The sequence below is a fragment of the Nesoenas mayeri genome (genome assembly GCF_963082525.1).
Source record: "Nesoenas mayeri genome assembly, chromosome: 1".
Lineage (NCBI taxonomy): Eukaryota > Metazoa > Chordata > Aves > Columbiformes > Columbidae > Nesoenas > Nesoenas mayeri.
Window position 1 is genome coordinate 84,779,670 of NC_137541.1, and position 16,948 is coordinate 84,796,617.

Consider the following 16,948-nt stretch of genomic DNA (forward strand, 5'->3'; position numbering starts at 1 on the left):
AGCGCTGAAATAAAGCACCGCATATAACTACGCCTGTGGTTATGTGTCCTTATTGCTAACATTTTGGCGACCCAGGTGGGACCTCGTGGGCTGCTGAGGTGGGTCACGTCTCGATCCTGCTCCGGCTAGCACCGAGGTATTCTTGGGGAGTGCATCGGATGCGACTGACCCTCTGCTGCTCATGACGGACCTCTGACTGGTAAGAAGGTGCTTTATCTGGATTATTGGCTACCCACCTGGTCTGGTTTTGGTCTGGTAGCCTGCTGGTCAGGCATCTGGTAGCCTGCCGGTCAGATGCAGCGAAAGCCACGCTCAGTTGGGCAGGGAGCTCCCGGGGTATTGCCTAGGCAGCCGTCCGTCAGACAGAGGGAAACCTCTGCGGGCTCGGCATCTGGTCTGGTCTGGTTATTTGTGCCGCAGGCTCGGCACCTGGTCTGGTTTGGTAATTTGTGCGCACCTGGTCTGGTTATTAGTGCTGCTCAGCACCTGGTCTGTAGTTCTGGTGATTTAATCTGTATTTACTGTTGAAACTGGTGATTTGATCCGTGTTTACTGTTGTTCTGGTAAAGTTACCTGTGTTATCTTTCTGTGTTAGTTATCTATATCCTTCTGTGTTGATACGTGCAATACAAAGATGTCACCATTAGATTGCCTGTTGAAACATTGGAAGGAGGGTGGATTCGGACAATCAATGAGTAAAAAGAAATTAACTGAATATTGTACTCGCCGGTGGCCTGAATATGACCTGCCTAGTGAAGTACAGTGGCCACCGGAGGGCACGTGTATGGCTATAGAAAACAGTAGCAGTAACGCTTTAGAATTGGATGTGCCGTGTCTTGCACCTTCGGAAACAGAACCCTCTGCACCTAAACACCTTAAACCCTGGAAACAATCAGCTGGTCCTTACCGAGAAAACCTCCCGGGAGTATGCAGATGCCAATGAATCCCTAAACATCTGCTAACCTCCTTTATCAGTTGTGCCACAAAATGGGGCCCCCTATCGGATGATATTCCTATTGGTACCCCAAATCTAGGGATTATTTCTTTTAATAACCATTTCACAGTTTCTTTTGCTTGGTTGGTGTGACAAGGGAAGGCTTCTGGCCATCCAGAAAAGGTATACACCACAACGAGTAGATATCTACATCCACGAGTTCTGGGGAGTTCCGTGTAATCTATTTGCCAATAATCCCCGGGTTGCATGCCTGTCTTAATTTTCCCCATTTCTATTTTTCTTTTTACTAGAGGATTATTTTTCAAGCAAATTTCACACTTAGCTGTAATAGACTTTGCCATTGTTAACATCTGGACCGAGATAATTTGTTTCCTTAGATAAGTTACCAATGCTTCTGCACCCCAGTGACACTCCTGGTGTTCTGTCTGAAGTATTCCTCTCATAATAGTGCTTGGCACCACAACTTGTCCATTGGTGGTTACATACCACCCAGAATTATTCTTGCTGGCTCTTACTAGACTTACAAGTTTTTCATCTTCTATGGAATATTTAGGTGGCTCTGAAGGTAATAAATCAATTGCTCTTACCTTCTGGGAGACAAGACCCACCATTGTTCTCACTTGCCGTGCCACCGACCGAGCTGTTTGATCAGCAAGCTGATTTCCCCCAATAATTTTCAATGTTCCACTTTGATGAGCTTTACAGTGCATTATAGCAACTTGTGATGGTTTCTGAATGGCATTAATCAAGTTCAGTATTTCCTTCTGGTATTTAATGTTTGTTCCTTGTGAAGAGAGCAGTCCCCACTCTTTCCAAAGGCTCCATGCACATGAACAACTCCGAAAGCATATTTTGAGTCAGTCCATATGTTACCTTTCTTGTTCTCACTGAGTTCCAATGCCCTAGTCAAGGCGATTAATTCCGCTTTTTGTGCTGAGGTGTTTGGTGGTAAGGGTTTGGCCTCAATTACTGTCTTGACAGTAGTGATCGCATATCCTGCATACCGTACTCCACTTTCCACAAAGCTACTGCCGTCAGTAAAGAGTTCCCAGTCAGTTTCTGCCAGCGGGGTGTCTCTCAAATCAGGACGACTTGCATGGGTGTATTCGATGACTTCCACACAATCATGTTCCAGATCTCCTTCTTCAGTACCTGCACCCAAAAACTCCGCAGGATTCATTAGGTTAGTAATTTTTAGAACAACATCATCTTGTTCTGTCAGAATTACCTGGTATTTCATCATTCTGCTTGAGGAAAGCCAATGGCCCCCCTTTTGTTCCAATACTGTTGTCACCATATGGGATACAAACACTTCTATCCTTTTTCCCATAGTCGCAATCAGAATATCATCTACATATTGTAGCAACAAATACCATTGTCGAGGGATCATGATATGACCTTTTGTAGTCCATTCCTCGAGTTCCTTGGCTAGTTGATTTCCAAAGATGGTTGGGCTATTCTTGAACCCTTGTGGAAGGCGTGTCCAGGTTAATTGAGTTTTCCTCCCATTGTGTGGATTTTCCCATTCAAAGGCAATGGGAATTTTTGCTTTCATGGTCAAGGGGTATGCAGAAGAAGGCATCTTTTAAATCAAGTACAGTAAACCATTTATATTTCTCTTTCACAGATGTTAACAAGGTATATGGATTTGCAACTACCGGATAAATGTCCTTAGTGATCTGGTTTACAGCCGGCAAATCTTGGACTAATTGATAACTACCATCAGGTTTCTTTACTGGAAAAATTGGAGTATTATATTCTGATTCACATTCCTCTAGAATACCATATTTCAAGAATTTTTCAATTAGAGGTACTATTCCTAACCTAGCTTCTAGTTTCAGTGGGTACTGCCTCAACTGTACTGGCTTGGCATCTTCCTTCAGTTCCACTTTTACAGGCTGGGCTGGTTTTGATTTCCCAGGTATGTCAGTCCATCACAGCCTCCTCCACTGCTTGTGGTATTTTCACTACCAGGTTTTCTTTTAATAACAGAATTTGTCCTACCTTAGATTCTGGAATTTTCATTACCAGGTTTCCATCCTCAAATGTTATTACGGCATCCAATGTGGTCAATAAATCCCGTCCTAAAAGGGAAACTGGACAGTCTGGAACATATAAGAACTTGTGGGTTAATTCCTTTCCTCCAAAACACAAATCTAAGGGTTGTAGGAATGGCCGTACTTCTTCCTTCCCTGTGGCACCAACAATCGTTGTCGTTTTATGACCTACTGTTCCCTGTAAGGAATTTAGCACAGAATAGGTAGCCCCTGTGTCCACAAAAAATCTCACATCCTGGTCTCCCACTTGTACCGTCACTAAGGGCTCCTTATTCTGGGTATCCATTTTTGTGCTTTCATATAGTCAGCTGTCATTACTATACTCCCCCAGCACCATAGTTTGTACTGCATTTCCTACTGCATTTGGTACCCAACTCATGGAACCGGGACAGTTTGGGCATTCGTTTTTCCAGTGTCCTTGCTGCTTACAATAAGCACATTGATTTGAACCAAGCTTTACAACAGGTCCCAAAGGAATTCCCTGAACATTCCAAAAACCACGCCCTTGACCGTTTCTAATTCATCTACCACGGACTCCTGTTCCTACTCCCCCACCTTGTCCTTGGACAACAGGTCTTGCTGATAATGCCTTGACTGTTCCTTTTCTCTCTTATTATTAACTTTCCAGGCTGTTTCTAACATAACATCCAGATCTCGTAATTGTGCCCCCTCCAGTTTCTGTAATTTCTTTCGAATATCATCTTGAGACTGTCCTAAGAAAATTAAAGCTAACTGAGCCCTTGCTTGTTCTGTTCTTGCTTGTTCTCCATAGAAACACATGAACACACTCACACAGGAACACACTCATTCTTTGCAATCTACTGTAGCTCCTTCTGCAGTGTGTACAGCAATATTTATTCATGCTACTGGAACACACTTCCCATTCTCCATTCCCCATTAGGATTTGCATGCTGGCTTCTCTCCCATTTCTCTCAGCCTATTATCTACCTATGCTTTCCCAAATCTCAAGGATGGCATACGAAAGATTTTCCAAAATGATTGTAGCTCAACATCACATATGTTTCTAGAAGCATAACCAGAGGATTTTTTCTGTTTTTCTTTCTTTCTTTTTTACCTGGTGAGCTGGAAGTACTGGGTGTGCAGTCACTGTCATCCAGCCACATAGTCTGAACCTTTGAATCCTGTTTTGGAAGGCCCTTAAGAGAGCACCTCAGCTCCTGGAGAGGGCAAAGAAGACGTGTTTTAATAAAGCACTTGGTAAAATCAGGGAGGGTAGCCTGTTAGAGTTCATACACCCACCCTGTCATTCTCCTCTTCCTCAGATGTTTCATTTTCCCTCAAACTACTACAGCAACTGCTTACACTGGATGAAGAACGTGAGAATGGCTGCATCACGCAGTATCCTGAAGTCTGACTCCTGAGCATTCTGTGAAATGTAAGCATTCAACATTATCAGGCTTATTGTTACACATAGGCTTGCACTTTTTGTGACATAACTTTACCATATAGTAGTCAGCAACAGGAAATTATTCATCCACAGCTAGTTTTTCCAATTCTGGTGAACTGGCTTGCATTCCTTAATTTCTAGTTGCTACTTCATTTAGTAGAAACACCACTTCTTGTTTCCATGCTGGATAACTATAATCAAAGGACAAGACTGAATTTTTAAGTCACAGACCTAAGTGTCTTCAAGCAGAGTGAGTCAAACCACCTGCATTTAAGCACTGTTAACCTCTAGACATTCATTAAAATCAACAGATGCCTTCACTTTGGAGATTAGAGATTTTAGAAGCCTAAATACAACATGTTGAGGTGTTAAACTGAGTATAAAGGCAAGGCACTACCCAGCCTCGGCCACCCACATCCACTCTCAGCCTATTGTGTTTGGTCTGGTGAAATTCCAGACAGTACAAGGAAGCTATAAAAGCACACTTTTCATGTCATAGAGCTTATGAATTGTTACTGCTATGTTTCCAGACAGTTTTAACAGGAGGAGTAAGGAAAACTTAGAGACATTAACCAGTATTATAGAATTATTAACTAAGAAAATTCAAGGAAGCAATGGGAAGGCACAAACAAATTACTGAGATCTGCATTATTTTAGGATGTCTCAGTGCCAAGCCATTAGGATTGAGTGTCAAGCTCTTGCACAGACATGTCAGAAAGGTCCTCCTGCTTACAGATAGGAACATACCTAGGTGAGGATGCCCTTCCTGGTGATTTTGTATGTGCACAGCTGCCAGTAGCCAGGCTCCTGTAGGTCCATCCCACTAGACTTTTAGCTCCCACAGGGCCATTACAATAGGAACATTCAAAGCAAAATCTATTGGATCACTTGACTGCCACTCTCTCAAATGTCATGGTCACTGAGATAGCCATGATATATACCATGTTTCATATCTGTCAAAAAGGACCCTTTAGGTCAGCTTCTCCCAGCTCAGAATTTGGGATCCACTGCTTACAGTCATCTAGGAGAAAGAGCAGTTCATGAGGCTGATAAGCTCACATGGTGGAAGGTGCACTGTGCATGTAAACCTAACATTTATGGTGAAATACTCACTGCCTGCAGAAGAGATCAGCCAATAAGAGAGAGATGAGTGCTTAAAAATGTTAAGAAACCCAAAAAAGCTAGGAGAGGCAAGAAAGATAAGACACCTTCAAGATACTAAATATGTTTATTCCTTCAGAAACACTGCAAAATGTGGCCAGTCTTGACCTACAAGCAGTAATGAAACCTAAAGTCCCAGGCATATCACATGCCAGCATGCAACAGGGAGAACAGTAAAGACAGGGCCAATATAGGCCAAAGGTATTTCCTCAGGAGGTTAGGAAATATATTTTGGAGGAAATGAAGACCAACATGCTTCTCTATTGGCAGAGCAAATCAATAACATGAATTTAAGTGAGTTAGAGCCCAGATTTTTACAAAGTATCTCCTTCTCAGCATCCTTCCTCAGCAGGTTTCTCCATCCTCACCTACTGACCTATGTCATCCAAAGACAGTAGAGACAGAGGTGGAAAGATGTTTGTCTGCTCTTGCCTTCTGCAGGCCAAGCTGTTCTCTTCTGGCTCATCTGAGAAGAGGGGAGGGGAAGAGAAGGAGAGGCACTCAGCAGCAGCCTCTTTCCCTCATCACTAGTAGAGGCTGTTTCAATGGCTGCTAACTGGGCAATGGGAATGGGCTAGAGCCAAAATGCTCCAATAGAAGTTATCTGGACACGTCCCTTTCCCAGGACTCTTGCTCCTGGAACTGCCAGTGGAGCATTACATGGTGCCACTTGGTCTCTCCACAGTCCTTGAGGTCCTCTAAGTAAGTTCATGCTCCTCTTAGCCAAGGCTCTCATTTCACCCCAAAAGTCTTGCCAGTATCTTCAGTAGGTAACCAATGACAGAGAAGCATCTGGTCCGCGCTTGATTGGCTTGATGTCCCTACTCAGATGAGTCTAAGGATGGAAAACACAAAAAAACTTTTCCTAGGATTTGGGTGTACACAGTACAGTGCTTGATTTTTCAGATGCAACCCAGAAAGCCATCTGATCCTGAGGAGGTTTGCTATGTGGTTACTTAGGCGGGGTTCATTCTTTTAAGTCTGTCCCATGGGAAGAAGGATTATTTGGAAGCCTACCTGGACAGTAAAGCAGAAAAACTAAGGGTAATTGTCCCTGCACGTGGTAGAGAAGCCCAACTGAACAATGCAGTTTCATGGACTGCAAGCTAATCACTGCAGAATGGTGTGTTGGCAATCAGCATGTGAGGAAAGAGAGCGCTACTGTAAAAGAATTAATCTGTGTTCCCTTTACATTATTTCCAGCTTGGTTTTAGCACAACATGGACTAAGGGTTTGATTCGGTCTAGAATCTGTAATTATTATTTAAGACCAGCAGCAACATGCTGAACATTTTTGTGACAGAGAAATTTCCTGTGACACTACTCCCTGGGGAGAACCAGGAGCGGATTGATTGACATACTGCCAGGGATGACATTTTTAATATGGGCTGCAGAAATTGCTCTAGAACCAGCTGGAACTCTTTTTGCATTAGAAATATGCCTATATCACAATCCTGATTTGTGGCTTCACAATTAATGAACAATACTATTTCAGTAGAACTATCTTTGAGATAGCCTGTTAGAATTAAACTCCTAGACTGTTACTGCAATAATGTGCTAATACTGTTTTGGTGAAAATAGTGCGCTCTATGTGGTGGAATTCCATGTCCTTGATTCCCTGTCCCAGCTATGATGCAGAAGCTATGACTTGTACATGGGCTGGTCCCTAACTCTGAAATTACAACTCTAACTCTGGCTAATCACCAGTTGTACTAAACTCCATGTTACATCCCACCTTGTAAACAAACTGTCCAGGAAAGAGCTAAACTACCACAACTGTGAAAAGACTTCTTCTGGTGATTGTACAAGTGGTTTTGGATCCAGGACTGGAAAAAGATGCTCAGAGAGAATCCTGGTGACAGAAATAGACTGCCAAATCGTACAGGTCATGCCTCATGTGCATAAACAATATTCATGCAAGTATTGTCAGTGAAATCCCATGGTATGTTTGCTCTCTGAAAGCATGTCATATCAATTTGAAACAGCCATTGCATCTGGTTCACCTCAGCTGATGAATAGACACTGGGGGCTGGGAAGTGGATGAAGCCCGCCATCAAATGTAGAAATCAGGAACAGATGTCAAGAAAGCTTCATCATTTTCTTCCAGGACATGCACACATTCTACAGTATGCTAACCAGGACTAACCAAATTATGAGATGTTTTCTTACTAGGCAGAATTCTTGCTGATTATGCAAGGTTACTTCATCTGCCTAATCAGAGCAAGAGTCCTTCACGTGTGAACCTCTAATTCATTAACAAGGTCCCAGGCAGTATGAGGATGGGGAGGTAGAATAATGTGGTAAGGCTGGAAGGAGCTGCTGACCAATCAGTGATTCCATGTCCTGCATTCTCTCTTATCCTTTGCTGCCAGAGCTAGCATCCTAAATGGTCTATATCTCCTAGCTGTGCTCTCATCCTCCACCAAAATTTTGGACACCCACCTAAACCAAAAACTAGTATCACAAAAACATATTTACCAGAACTCTGCACCTTGGCTGTGACAACATTTTGGGTAGTCGCACAGCTGAACTACTGCAGATAGTCACCAGCCTGCAATTCTTATGGAGCTTTGGATCTACCTGGAAGGAAGGCCCTTCCTTATCAGACTTGGCACCTGGAGCAACACAGAGGCCTGGCTCTAGAGCATTTCCCGAAAGTTTCCTAGAGCAGCCCCAGTCCTGAGAAAGGGACATGCCTTACTACAAAGTACTCCGTGCCCTTTTTGCCACAGGTCTCATCCAAGTTCTCATGAAAAAAATCAGGTGTGGCAAGCTGTTCCAGAAAGTCAGCTGCAGTCCTGGATTTAGAGACAGGCTGCTCTGGAATCTTGTAAATGTAAATGTATAGTTTCCATTAAGTCCTGAAGTATCCTAGATAGGATCACATCCCAGCATAATGCAGCTTAGCAACACCAAAGATGCACTACCAGGAAAGTACATTTTTATATAGTTTTTGACCACCAGAAACTGAAGAACTATTTTGCAGACTACCACGTGAAGTATTTTGCAGGAGTACACTAGGTATGGTATGGCGTACTTTAGCGATGAAACTTAGGTGCAACACATGAAACCCCACTGTAACACTTTGGGGGGACTGAAAACAGACTAGTAGTTCAGACTGGTTTGGAGCAGCAGCGTGAATCCTGCTTGAAGGGGCAGAACTTGAACACAACTCAACATTCCAACAAACCCTTGTCCAAGCTTCTCCATGAAGCTCCAAAATCAACCCAGAGCAAACTACAGAGGAAAAAAATACATGAGTAAGCATGGACAACTGAACTGCTAGGGCTTTGTGTATCCTGTTGGATGCAAACTAACATTACAGTAAAGATACAGCCAAATCACCTTTAAATGGTTCAATCTTTATTCACTGGCTGTTTAAGAAAGCTGACTTACTTACTTGCATGCTTGAATTACTGTTCCATGGCCAGACATACAACTTTTAAGATACTGCAATGCCTGGTGTGGGCAATCTTAGTAAATCCTCCAAGAGAGCAAGACATGCACCATGCTTAAGTCGATACCAGACACAGTGAGTGTATTTCAAATACTAAAATTATTTTCAACTCACTTGCTTATCCTCCTGGGGAATTCTGGAGAGCTGGGACTGGAGGATCCATCAGACTTCAGGTCAAAGAAAGTTCCTGGACTGTCCAGCACCTTCCGTATCCTCTCTGCAGTGCCTCTGTTGGGAAAAAATAGAAACCAGCTGTACCCCATGGTCAGAGTTAACTACTATCTATTCTAACACTTTCTTACCAGCCACAATTACAAAGCTGGATCTTTCATATACACATGAAAGTACAGTTGTGTTGAGAAGAGTAGGTTCCTCACATGTGACCTGTTGAGGGCAATATATTAGAAATGGCCAGCTTTAAGCTCCTTTTGAATTGATATAAAAGTTAAAATTAATTTCTGTACTCTCTTTTAATTCTTCCTCTTTTTCTTCTACCCTCCCCATTTCATTGGTCTTAGAAAGTTTTAGGATTGATTAGAGAGTTAATGTATTTATTGCACAAAGAAAAAGGATCCAGCAAATTTCTGTTTCAGGAGGGTTACAATAGTTTTGTTGCTACTAGTACTTGTCAAGATACTTCTGAAGCAAGCTGTCTGTGTAAGTAACTGAAAAGTGGGGCATGTTTAATTAAGGATCGGAAAACTCAGGGTTTTTTTGGGTGAGTTTTGTGGCTTCAGTGATGGAGCTCACAAAGTTCCTCCTGGGTCAGCTCTGCTGTCAGAGCCTGCATACCATTAAACTACAGCTTCAGGGTGAAGTCACACACAGTGTGTTAATCTCTCTTCTGCCAGAGAGACTGCTCCAGTCTCCCCCATTCTTGCTGAGTGTACTTCCCATCAGCCCAGGTACCCATCAGACTCATCCATGAACCAGTTCATGGCAGAACCTGGCAGACAATCCAGTGAAAGTTGATACTTTTTCTGTTAGATTAATGGGCTGAATCAGTTCCATGAAGAGTTCACTGAACATCTGAGCCATCACAAGGAATAGGACAGGATTGGGTAGTTGAAAGAGTTAGTGGGACTGCTTTTCAGTGGCATTGAACCATTAGAACAGACCAGTTGCTGGTTAAACTGCACCTTCAAGAATCAACCAAATAGTTTTTCACAGAACACAAGATAAGGCTCACTGTTCCTCATATCTATAATACGATTACAAATAAACAAAAGGAAAGCTAAATAAACCAAATAACTTACCAATTCCCTCCTAGCAAAGGCCAGGGGAAAAACCAAACCAAAACAAAAACCAACCAAACAAAAACAAAACAGAAAGAAAAGAAACCTAGGGATTTTCCTTATTGTAGAAAACTTTTACAGATCTTTTAAAGGGATAGTGAATAATGTTGTACACAATGTAATGGGTTGGCAGGTGCAGCTGCATAAGGTACAAAACTATTCAAAGTAGTGAGGAGCTATGGCTACTGTGTTGGCTTAGACTGTTACATGGAAGTTGTCTCAGATTTAATTTTTCTCAAAGAAGGTTCTATACTGTATTCTATACTATTTTTATTCAGATTAGGTCCTAGGCATCTCATTAAAGAAAGGTCCAAGGGAATACCTAGAAGGGAAAATGTAGTAATTCTTCCTGTTGTGAAATCACTATTTTCCACATTAAAGATAGCTTTTTTCCCCCTTTTACGCTGAGTCTGTAAGCTGTCCCCCGGAATTCTTGCACCTGGAAAAAATGTATATTAGATGCAGAGCACTCTTGTGACTTCTGAAACTCTGTATAATCTTGAAAAGGAGCCTCAGCAAGAACTGAGACAAATTTGATTTAACTAAATCTCTTGTGACCAACAGACAACTTTTGAATGGTTAAAATTCTGTCAAATATGCCAAATCACTCCTTGAACCTGTATGTTACCCTTTAAGTATTTCTCACACCATCTAATTTGTTTTGACTTAAAGCTTTTTTTAAAAAATCCTTTTTTTTCAAGGTATCAGAAGTTTTGTCTATTTGAACTTTTTGACACAAAACCAAACAACCAACCAAGCACCCAATTCTCCCTTGCCAAATAGAAGCCTTTAATCTGATTGTTATCTGAAAGTGATGAATACAGAACAGGAGAACCAGGAGTCCTGGAACATATTGCACAATATTTAAGAGTGACATTACTATGTTCCTCCACCCATTTCCTCCCTTCTTCCACTCATATTGATTATTCTCCTTTACAAAGAGCCCTTTTTGTTTTGTTTGTTTCTGTCAATTGTCCATTTCTCCATTAACTCATAATGAGGCTTTTCTTCCCATTCCAACCATTTCCATTTCCATACTCATTCCTGTCAATTACCTTTCTGTCCTTATACATGCCTTTCTATCTCCCCTTTCTCATCTCCTTCTATGTTTTTTTTTTTTTTCTGTCTTTGTCTCATCTTCCCACGGCTCATACCTCTTTTCCTCCCGTATGTTCTCAATGCCAATGGCACTACTCCGTCGCCCATGGAACCAGCTAGCTCGAGTACGTGAGGGGCTCCTACCAGGCAAGGCAAAAGACTAGAAAAAAGGAAAGTGTGACAGAAAAGAGAGCGGGAAACATGACGGGAAACACTGTGGAGAACTGAAAGCATGGAAGAGAGTTTGCAATGTGGATCCAGATCCTCTCCTTTGCTTTGCAATACAATAGAACAGCTCAGCTCCACTGGTGCAAGGAGTACTTTCTGTCAGTGAGAAACATAATCTAGGGCTTACAAAGGTGGTACAAGAAAGAGACTGAAAGATACAGAAACAAAGTCAGAACAAGATACACAGCCACTATACAGAGAAAGAGGCTCAGGAAGGGAGGTATCCCCATGTGATGAGAGAAGGAGAGGCAGAATCAGGAAGGCAGAGAAAAATAGAAGTTAAAGGAGAGAAGGAGGCAGCAAACTCATCATTACTACGCTGTGAATTAGTTGTGCTGACATAAGGAATGCATACAACTGAGGAAACTGTCACCAATAAATTTCCATACTGAAAGGAACCTTCTTGGCTTACTCAGAGATGTGTTTTTGTAGTTTGCCTGTATACTGACATCACTAGTGCAAAGACCATAATCAGCTAGATGCACTTTGGCCAAAGTGACCATAATTCCAGTATCAGAAACATGGATCCTTTTCTGGTAACATTTGTCATGGATTTGTTATGCTCACACTGATCACATACGTTTGGTATCCTTATCAAATAAGAAAGCCTTTGATAGTGACTAGAAATATTCACTCTTTCTCACCCCAAACTTTATTAACTCTGCTATTTGTTCCCAACATACAAATTATGTTTACAGCAAAAACGCACCTTGAATAAGCATTGCACACCTGTTTATATTACAGAAAAGAATCTGATTGGTGAAATTGAAGAAAATGGAACAGATCTAGTGTCTTTATATTCTCAGCTCTTGCCATATGAGAATACAGCACCATTCTAGTCAAACCACAGTACATGCATTTTTTTAAGGTATGGCAACATACAGGATCTAATCCAGGATAGATATCTGATGCAGAATCATGTTTGGCTTTCTCCTCCCAGTCTGCATCAATCTCAGCTCTAGTTTACACATGAACTGAGGCTAGAGATAGGCACAGACAAAACAGATTGCAACACGTGCTGTCACCACTTGTGAGATGGGATTGTACAACAGAAAGACATTCACAGAAAGACAAAAGGACAAACTAATAGGGAAAGAGAACTAAGAATGTATGGATGGCTCACAAAGGTATGCCAGGTTTCTTCTTACAGCCCACTCAAATACCTTACCGCAGCAATGGCCTTAGGGCCCTCGGTGACACTCTGGCTGAGGGCAAGGCCAGGTGTAGCTGGGCGGCTGGGCAGGGTGGCTGGCTGCTGCTTTCTCATGGATATCCCCATGGTATCCAGGCTCTGGCTGCGGCCTCTAATCACCCGCTGAACAGTGGGGAAGCAGGGAAACAAACAAACACAGATACACATATAGACCTGCACACAGTAGAGCAGTAGGAAAAGTACCACAGTTTGGGTGGAAAGGTGTGATAAACCAGCACCAAAACCACAGAAATCCTAATTCCTAGAAGACAGCATCTTAGATATTACCCATTTTTGGTCCTAGCCAATTCATGGAGCTCACTGCCAGTGGAGATCTCTTCCTCAAGTTTATTCTCTACTTTCACTTCCCTTTTCCTGTTGCAAAAAATAGAGATTCCCTACCAGTATCCCAGCAGATTGGATAAGACAGCATAATCTGAAGAATTCTTACCCAGTACAGGCTACAAAACAGAAAATCAAACTCCTGTTCAAGACTGTAAGGTTCAGTCTTGCATGAACTTGGGTGTTGGTTCCAAAGGGAAAGGAGCCATACTAAAGTCTGCAGCATCTGAAAAAGCTATTTTTGAGTTTACTCAGCCTTTTCCAGCCTTCTGCAAAGGTCATATGTCTACATGACATGCAAATCACAGCATCTGCTATAAGTCAGAAAAGGACATTTTGGGATAATTAGTGTAAGACCCAGATGGGTAGGAAATTCCTGTTTAGCAGCAAAGGCAGGATAGACTGATTGTATGTAAAAACACACCTCATCAAAGCATCCCAGTTCTGACCAAAGCTACGCATATAACTATATGTAAATGGATTAGTTTGACAGCCCTTAACAACTCTAACTAGCCCACCATGGTCATCTGAAGAAATAACGTATTTCTCTGTCCAGACAGCTAACTTACACAAAAGAAGTGGTGAGGCACCTCCACAGAAGTGGGAGAGGAAAAGTAGATAGGAAAATGATATAAGATTCTCAGTTCAAAACTCAGTTTTCCTGTTTGTACAAAAACTTTCCTATCTCGTATCATCTTGATCACTTTTAAAATAAGTTCTGCCACCTGATTAAAAAAAAAAAAAAAAAAGAAAAAGAAAAAGAACAAAGTGTAATCTACACTGAACAAAAGAAAGTAAATTATCTCTGGCTTTTAGAGAGTGAGTAAAGCATCACAGTTTCTCTAGATGGTACACTCACAGATACATTAGAAACGCTCTTGCAGTGGCTGTTGCAAATATTTCAGTTATGAGGAAAATTAAGTGAAAGAGATATGCTGTAGGAACTGAAAGCTGCTTGCTACTAGGTATTACTGTTCCTCTTGCAAACACTCATTCCTTTTTCTGTAAGTCATGGAGTGACACCTCGTCTAACATTAGACGACAGCATGAAGCATAAAGAATTTCATTTCTTAGGGACAATAAGGAATTCCACCCTAAGCCACACGGTAGCTCTGTAGAAAGACGCACAGGAAGGGGAAAAATTTTTCTTGAGACATATGGCAAAGGACAGTTGAAGATGCTCTAGAGAAAGGCTGCTGGATTGAAAGACTTCTTCTGTCTCACCCTAAGCACAGCTGACCAGCAGGGTGAATATTCCTTGGAGGGACACACAATGAGCTTGAGAAAATTATGAGCAACTGGGTAAAGGAATCAATCCACTATGGCTCACCTTGAAATTCTCAAGGAAGCTCCCACTGCCATTCTCTATCTTGTCATCCTCCCCTATGGGCAACCCCATCATACTGCGGCTGCGAAGCTGCAGCTCCTCAAAAAGGCTCTCCAAGAGGGCACTCCGAGTTCTTTCCTGCGTCAACATTAGGAATGAAAACACAACTATTATTGGGGGCGGAGGGATTATTTTTCCTGTTTTTGCAATGTCTCACGTCTGTCTTAAAAAAACAAAAACAAAACCAAACGTCATGAAGATTATTTTAAACAGTATGAAGTGGTTTTAGATGTGGTTTTAGTGGTTTAGATTTTATGGAACATATTACAATAGTACCTAGCCATTTTAAACTCTTTCTAAAGCAAGTCATAAAGGACACCGGTACTTTTTTTACAGGTGATGAAAAAGAGGCATGAATTGAGGGCATTTTTTTCTAGATCAGGTAAGCAGCAGAGTCTGGAACAGAATTTTAGTACCTTGAACCAAAATCAGTGAGATCAGTACACATCCTGCAGCACAATACTGAGTTTCAGCTAAAACAGAATTTCCTCCAGCAAAATGCATGCATCATATTCCCACTCTTACTTGAGGATTAGATCTTTACATTAGGAGGTACCTGTTCATATTCTATCACACCTGCTGTGAAATACAAAGGAAGTATCACATAGCCAAGTATCATAACATTTCATCTTCCTTTTTTAAGCAACACAAAATAAGAAGTAAAAAGTTATACTGTATTTTCTTAATCTGGCAGTAATATAATTTTATAATTTTTAATGCAAACAACAAGGTAATAGACCCACCTCTAATTTAGCAAATTTATCAGCTCGATAGCAGCTGTACTCAGCGTTGATGAGCTTGGCCAAAAGGAATTCACGAAACTCTGCACTCTGCAAAACAGGATGAAGACTAGACTAGAAATGAAAACAATAATAAAAATATCACATGAGAAAAGCTCTGCCTTTCTGCTCTTTAGACCTCCAAAGTCATGTAGCCAGACTGACAACACTGACTCAGAACTCCAGGGTATGTACCATATTACCCTGCCATCTAACAGTGGACAAGAGAAACAAGCCTTTCTAAATATGGCTGGATTTGGCAGAGGGGGTCCAAAGAAGGGGACCATATTACCATATTACCCTGCCATCTAACAGTGGACAAGAGAAACAAACCTTTCTAAATATGGCTGGATTTGGCAGAGGGGGTCCAAAGAAGGGGACGTCATCTCGGGCTGTGACTGAAACCTGAAAAAATATAAGGGGGAAAAAATAAGTATCATAACACAAGTGAGACTATCAAAGCCTTCAGACTACTATGGTATATCTGATCCCTCCTGAATAATTCACATATCGAAAAGAACTCAAATATGTTATCCCATGCATCCACCTCTTTCTGAACTCAGTGAATAAATGTGCTGATTTATCTTCCAGAAATTCAGTCAGCTAGATGTGCACACAGTAAAAGCAACAAAACCAATAAAGTGAATTGGTTTTTAGAAATCTTTAATAACAAGCAGCATATTTGGAAAAAAAAAAAAAAAGCTTCTATTCAGCCGGCAAGATTTACCTCCACTAGAAGAACCTCTGTCAATGTGATTATAGTGATCTTTTTTTTTTCTTTTTTTTGACAGAGAATTTTCAGTGGAACTACACTGCACAGTGAGGGGAGTATCTCAGTGACACCACCTCTCTGAGACACATATGGTACACATACAAAAGCACTTTCTCAGCAAGAGATAAGGATATCCATGTGGTTTTTTGTCTTTTTTTTTTTTTTAACCGTGCTCCTACCCGACATATCAATGCCAAAAAAGTAACTGTAATGAAGTTTTTATATAGTCAGTTGGCTCTTCACACCATTTACTTGTAATTATACACAGCTATCTTACCAGATACACACAGCAATTAAGAATATTTCACAGGCTTTTTTTTGCCAAGTTTGATGTGGTAGTTCAGATTTCTCACATGATAGGCCAGCACCCTTAATTACAAGGCCTCTCACACCCTCCCAATAGATATCTACCAGTTAAAATCCTGCCTTGCATTTTGTCAGGCATGTCAGCATCATATCTGTGCCTCGCAAAATTATGGAGAAGATTATTCTAGAAGTTACTGAAAAACATCTGAATGACAACACAGTCCTGCTTAACAAACTTAATTTCTTGCTACGACAAGGTTACCCACCTAGTTTACCAAGGGAAGCCTGTCGATGTGATCTTTTTGGACTTCAGTAAAGCCTTTGATACTGTCTCTCACAGCATCCTCCTGGACAAGATGTCCAGCATACAGCTGGAAAAACACTTGTGGGTGAGTAATTGGCTGATGGGCTGGGCTCAGAGGGTTCTAGTAAGTGGAGTTATGTCAGGTGGTGACCAGTCACTAGTGGGGTTCCTCAGGGATCCATCTTAGGGCCAGTGCTGTTCAATGTCT

At 41.6% G+C, this 16,948-nt stretch overlaps 2 protein-coding genes across 2 annotated transcripts in view; one reads left to right on the forward strand and one right to left on the reverse strand.

The window, feature by feature from the left end:
• Positions 1-16,948, forward strand: part of LOC308041820 (rap1 GTPase-activating protein 1-like) — a gene marked incomplete at both ends in the record, with an annotated part of 270,379 nt that overhangs the window by 40,902 nt on the left and 212,529 nt on the right. The gene's annotated exons all lie outside the window — the stretch shown is intronic.
• LOC308047811 (rap1 GTPase-activating protein 1-like) overlaps positions 3,174-16,948 on the reverse strand; it is a gene marked incomplete at both ends in the record, with an annotated part of 53,614 nt that continues 39,839 nt past the window's right edge. Inside the window, 9 exons of the mRNA XM_080356556.1 lie at positions 3,174-3,190; positions 4,088-4,190; positions 4,273-4,399; positions 9,152-9,265; positions 11,487-11,590; positions 12,827-12,973; positions 14,523-14,657; positions 15,323-15,409; positions 15,692-15,763. Coding sequence (XP_080212682.1) covers positions 3,174-3,190; positions 4,088-4,190; positions 4,273-4,399; positions 9,152-9,265; positions 11,487-11,590; positions 12,827-12,973; positions 14,523-14,657; positions 15,323-15,409; positions 15,692-15,763 — 906 coding nt within the window. The remainder of the gene's footprint in view (positions 3,191-4,087; positions 4,191-4,272; positions 4,400-9,151; positions 9,266-11,486; positions 11,591-12,826; positions 12,974-14,522; positions 14,658-15,322; positions 15,410-15,691; positions 15,764-16,948) is intronic.